The sequence below is a fragment of the Castanea sativa genome, chromosome 6 (genome assembly GCF_040712315.1).
Source record: "Castanea sativa cultivar Marrone di Chiusa Pesio chromosome 6, ASM4071231v1".
Lineage (NCBI taxonomy): Eukaryota > Viridiplantae > Streptophyta > Magnoliopsida > Fagales > Fagaceae > Castanea > Castanea sativa.
In genome coordinates, this window is record NC_134018.1 from 52,290,602 (window position 1) to 52,296,946 (window position 6,345).

Consider the following 6,345-nt stretch of genomic DNA (forward strand, 5'->3'; position numbering starts at 1 on the left):
AATTGAAAATTATGGAAGGAACATAGAAGGATCCAAGATTGTGAGAATTTTCTGTCATTTGGTTGATTGGGAATTTGGATGACACACCAAAACCTATCCTCTCAAGCTAAATTGGAAGAAAAATGTGTTTTAGATTTAAAAAGATTTTCTCCTATCCCATTATATTAAACAAAAATAAGAACAAAGTAGTAATTTACATTCTATCATTCTGTTTGTTTCGTTCTTCCTAATAAACACACAAGGTGAAAAACAAAAACAAAAATTCTATCTTTCCACTTTTTTTTTTTTTTTTTAACATTCTCTTGCTTTTCCATCATTCTAACAAAATATAGTCTAATTTGCTAAACAATCAAAATGCTAAAACTTGTTAAGATACTATCACAATCGTCTGAGTAATGTGATATGAACAAAATTTTCAAAATATTTGAGTTTGTGGTTTTTTTATTAGTTCACGAGGGTGATTAAATTAACTATCATTTACCATTAACAACTTCGACTTCTACTTCCATAGTTTGTAAATTTTTTTGTAAGTGAAAGACATTGTCCGTATTACTGTATATACAATGTACTTTTCTTCAAATTTTAGATGTGCTTTTAGGTAAAATATATAATAGGTGAATGAATAAGATAATGTTTAATATACCTTTCATGCACTTACTTAGCCAAAAAAATATATATTATTTATAGTCTCACAATATCTTAAATTTTAAATATTTTATTTTTATTTATTTTAAATCCAATATATAAATTATATATGGCAATGAGATCTAATAATTCAAAATCCAAAATTATAATAATAGATAAAATAATTTAAAGATTATAATAAACATGAAAAATATTGATGTTTAATATAAATAATAAAACATGAAACTAAAAATGTTAATTTTAATACTATAATTATTATATATTATGACAAATCTCGTTAACATAAGCAGTTATGCTCTCGATAAAAGTATAAAAAATTATTTAAGTATAACATAGGGTTCTATTTTTCTACCTTTTCAGTCAAAAAAGAAGAAGTATAACATAAGAACTATTTAATACATAATTTATATGGTTAATTTTAGAAAACTAATATTTTTAGAATATATTTGTTTTGTATAGTAAACGAGAGATTTATTTGTTTGATAGTTACAATAAAGAAGAAAGATTTAAACCCGAATATTATGGAAACACTAAGAAATACCAACTGATTTGGTTTTTTAGAAGAATATGTCAAATATTTAAATTACAATAATTATATTAAATTAACATATACATGTCCGTGATAGTTAATAGATATCTTTAAGACAATTGTTAATAAATTATTTTAAGAAACTTTTTACACTACTTCCATAAAAAAAATATAAAAATTTACCAAAATAATTAATTATTATTATTTTTATATAAAAAGTTACTAAAAATATTTGATCAACCAATCTTTTTCCATATACTATTACTTTTGGTCTTTTACTACCCATGCTTTGCTAGGATTGTCAAACGAAAAGACGAGAAATTCAAAAGCTCCGGGGGGAAAAAGAAGAAGAAAAGAGAAGAAGGACACAAAAGAAAACGAGTAAGGAAAAAATAATAATAAAAAAAACAAAGCAGAGGAGAGGAAGAGAGGGACATCTGATCTGTTGTGGCGTTTGTTTTGTTTCTCACACTTTTTAGCAGAATCTCCAATACCCAACCCAACCGAGTAAGCTTGCCTACCTTAGCCAACTGTCTAGTAATAGACACTGCTAATTAGTTTTGTTTTTGTGTCTGAGAAATTTAGACAGTGAAACGAATAGAGTGGCAAAGGAGTAAGGAATAATACTATTAAAAAAAGAAAGAGAGAGAGAGAGAGTTTGAAAGAGAGGGAAGAGAATGGGTGTTCTGTATGAGGACGTGGTGGTCATAAGGCATGCAGAGAAGCCAGGAGATTCCACTGTGATCACTGTGAATTGCCCGGACAAGACTGGGTTGGGCTGTGATTTGTGCAGAGTTATATTGCTCTTTGGCCTAAGCATTTCCAGAGGAGGTAAACAAGGATTATTTATCAGCCTTATAGGCTCTTCAAATCTGTATGTGTGTGTGTGTGTGTGTGTGTTTTTTTTTTTTTTTTGCTGTTTTTAGTTTGTGGGGTGTGGGATTTATAGTTTATGGCCAAAAAATTAATGGGTGATCATGAATTTTTTTGTTTTTTTTTTTCTCATTTTTTAATGGAAAGTTCTGCTTTTGGGATCTGATTTTTCTTGACAAAGAAGTAATGGGTTATTGCGATTTTACCATTTTTAAATATTTTTGGGGATGAAATTTGAGATCCAAAGAGAAACAAATAAAGGGTCTTTTTTTTTATCTTCAATTTCTGTCAAGTTTCTAGTAGGAAAACAATCTATATGTCCTTATGAAACCTTTTTTTTTTTCCCCTAAATTTTTTTTCTTTGTTAATGAATATGTTGGTGATTGTGTATTTATATTTGCTTTTTGTTGCTGTGAAGATTTTTCAACGGACGGGAAATGGTGCTACATAGTATTCTGGGTGGTGGAGAAGCCAACAACTAGGTGGCACTTGTTGCAGAAGAGGCTGTTGGAGGTGTGCCCATCTTATTTTTCAACATCAGATATAGACTATTACCGGCCTGAAAACCAGCAACCTAAGGAACCGGATGTTTTCCTCTTGAAATTCTGGTGTTCCTGTGATAGGAAGGGTCTATTGCATGGTAAGTAACTTTTTTTGTGCAAAAGTTCATGCTAGCTTTGAAACTCTCTATAGTGGAAAAAAGAATATGTAGCACATCTGAACCTAGTGGCTAAAATTGAAATTTGTTTGTAAGGGATGTTGATCATCTTGTTATGAAATGATAAAGAACAGTGATGACGGCTCAAACTCAATTCGCTATGTCAAATTTGTATGTATAGTAGTAATTAAGCACTGATTGGATAAAATTGCTGGAATTGGTTTGGCTTGAATTTGGAATGATTTTAGAGGAACAGGAGAAAATTCGTTTTTTGAATTTATCCATTCTTTGGAATTATTGAAATTAGTTAGGGAAATGAAATTGGTAGGAATTGAAGATGAAGTGATACAATTGTGAGACATGTATAGGCAAAAATTTAACAGTTGTATATTATTCCTTGGATTGGACTGAATTTTACTTTACCAATGCTTCACTATTTCTTTACTAAATTATCAGTTCAGCATAAAGGGAAAAATATATAACTGTCTTGTTGTTTGAAGAAGAAAGACTAGCTCCTTTTTCTCATGTTTAATTAGTTTTATTCTTATTACTTGTTTAAAATGAACTATGTGTGCATATCTGTTTGGGTGATTTCTAATTGTGCTGCCTCCATGTGTCTTTGTTTTTCCTTGATTAATATTGCCCATTTTCTATTGCAGCTTTGTATATGAGTCTTGAAGTGGTTTATAGAACTAATACATTCATTTGATGTTGAACTAATTATACCATTCCTCTGTAGATGTAACTGAGGTTCTCTTTGTGCTGGAACTAACGATAAAGAGAGTGAAGGTATCCACTACACCAGATGGGAGAGTTATGTTCCTCTTTTTCTTAACAGATTCCAGGTTTGTCATGATGATTTTCCCCCCTTCTTAATGATGATGCTGCCTTTTGGCTTCCACTTTGATACGTAAATGACAAAAAAAAAATTTGTTGAAGTATAACCAATCATATTTTTTCAAAAGATTTTTTTTCTAGTATAATAAGCAAATCAACTATCTGAACATTTCAAGCTGACATGTATAGATTATAAAAAATCCAGAAAATGTACATAGGAATGTTGCCTAATGCAATTATCCAATCATACTAAGAGCTTAACTTTATCTGTTTAATTACATAATCGGGGTGTTCTACACCATCAAAGGACCTATTAGTCCTTTCTCTCCAAATGGTCCACTAGATACACAATGGAGCAGCCTTCCAAATCCTTACACTCCTATGACTATTGACTTTTCCTTGCCTTGAAGCCAATATTTGGATTCATCTTGCAATGGTTTTTTTTCCCCTCTCTCTCTCTCTCTATCTAGCAACCATGTTATGAGATTGCATATTGCATGTAGCTCCCTCAATCTTCATTCTTGTGCTCATCGCCATTTTTGACACCCTTAATAGCTTCCGATAATTTCTACCAAGCGTTCTTTCATTGCTACAGCAGAAAGAAGTTAAAAAGCTGATACTTCATTCAACATACTTTTAAAAAGAGGTCAAATATTGATCTATGATTGATTATGGCTTGCACTAATGGGAACAATTCTGTTGATAGGATTGACTTATATGGTACAATATAGAACTCCTATGAAATGCAATAGATGTGAAGTTGAATACCTGATGCATGACACCTTTAATTTCTTTCCATACCTTCCAAATTCTTCAAATCTGAATAAACAGTTTTACTTGTAGAAAAATTATTGTTGTGCTGGTTACAAGTGATTTGTGGGATGTAGGTATCAGTGTCTGTATGTGCCAGCATGTGATGTGTGTGTGCTGCATTTGTGTGTGTTAGTGAGAGATGAAGTGAACTGTTATGATTTTCTTTTTTGGGAAAATAGCTTATTAACTTGCACATTTTTCATCAGAGAACTTCTTCATACAAAAAGGAGACAGGAGGAAACAATCGACTATTTGACAGCTGCCTTAGGGGATATCATTATAAGTTGTGAGATTGATTTGGCTGGCCCAGAATTTACCGCATGTTCACAGGGTGCTCCATTTCTTCCTTCTGAAATCACTGAAGATATATTCAGTTTGGAGCTGCCCAATGGACGCCCAAGTGGATTTCTTTCCTTCAACCCTGTCTCTGTGACAATGGATAATAACCTGAGCCCCTCCCACACACTTGTTCGAATCCTCTGTCAGGATCACAAAGGCCTCATCTATGATATCATGAGAACCCTAAAGGATTACAACATTCAGGTAAATTACATATATATATATATATTATGAACAAACATTTTTGTATCAATCTATGTAATTTTATTAGGGTTGTTTGGGTGGCACAACCGGGAAGGCACAACTTGGGAACTTTTGCAATGAACAAAACCCCCTAAAATCTATAGAAAGAGAGAGGAAACACTCCTTTAGGTGATTTTTCATCTGATTTTATGTGAAATTTATGTCAGGTTTCTTATGGACGTTTCTATGCAAGCTCAAAAGGAAGCTGTGAGTTAGAATTATTCATCATGCAAGCAGATGGGAGAAAGCTTATTGACCCCTCCAAGCAAAATGCTTTGCGCTCTCGCCTGAGAATGGAGCTTCTGCGTCCTCTAAGAGTGGGTGTTGTGAGCAGGGGCCCTGACACTGAGCTGCTGGTAGCTAACCCTGTGGAGTTGTCTGGCAGGGGCCGTCCCCTTGTATTTTATGATATTACTCTTGCTTTCAAGATTCTCAACACATGCATCTTTTCGGTACTAGCTGAGCTCTAATTCATTTTTTGAATGTTTTTTTGTACAAGAATGGTACTTAAATAATTGAACATGTTATGCTAACCTTCACTCTTGCCTTGTTCTTCTTAGGTGGAGATAGGGAGACATATGATCCACGGTCGGGAATGGGAAGTGTATAGAATTCTTCTAGACGAAGGGGAATGTTGTTCCTTGCCAAGGAAAAAAGTTGAAGAGGGTGTCAGAAATAGATTGATGGGTTGGGAATAGAATCAGATACAAACCTCAGTTAAGGTTTTTCTCCAATGTACAGCATATTTTCTTAGCTTTTTTTTTTTAAAGAGTCTTAGACACTTTACTATTAGGTACTAACTAGGTCCAAACTATAAATCAAGAACTACCCTGTCCAAACTCCATAGGGTGTGAACTGTTTGGTATCTTTGCAGTCCATGTAAATTACGCTTGTGATGCACACTTGTAGACAGTTCTGCTCTAGTTGTTTAATTTTAGTTAACAACACTATCATGTAATTAGCTACAGATATAGCAAGCAAAGTATTTCCAGTCTTGCATTCTTTCTTATCATATCAAGCCCCTTGCGGTGGAGTGAGTCCACAACTTAGCATGCTTTGCTATGGATTATTTTTGCCAATTTATTTTACTATCTAATTTATTTTTGTTACTATTTATAGGTTTTACTATAATTTTTGGTACTTTTTATGGGATCTATTGTACTATTTCAACTAATTTTTACCTTTATTTATAATACTTTTAACAAAAAAATTTCAATTTCAACAAAAAAAAAAAAAAAAAAAAATTCAAATGAACTATTAATATGTATTTCATTTTCACTGTATACAAGCAACAGATTCTTTGTATCATCACTGACGTTAGCCAGAAAGAACTATTGGAAATTTATCTGAACTAACCATTATGCAAGTATATTATTGGAACTCGAAATGACGGAAGCAAGTTTTTAAT

General features: G+C 32.3%; 1 protein-coding gene across 1 annotated transcript; it reads left to right on the top strand.

Moving 5' to 3' along the window:
- The first annotated feature begins 1,604 nt into the window (after nucleotides 1-1,604).
- On the top strand, nucleotides 1,605-5,939 carry LOC142638195 (ACT domain-containing protein ACR10-like). Its single transcript, XM_075812211.1, has 6 exons — nucleotides 1,605-2,005; nucleotides 2,466-2,687; nucleotides 3,445-3,550; nucleotides 4,562-4,898; nucleotides 5,105-5,389; nucleotides 5,498-5,939. Exons 1-6 carry the CDS (start codon nucleotides 1,852-1,854, stop codon nucleotides 5,633-5,635), a joined length of 1,242 nt encoding a protein of 413 aa, XP_075668326.1. The 5' UTR covers nucleotides 1,605-1,851; the 3' UTR covers nucleotides 5,636-5,939.
- The last annotated feature ends 406 nt before the right edge of the window (nucleotides 5,940-6,345 follow it).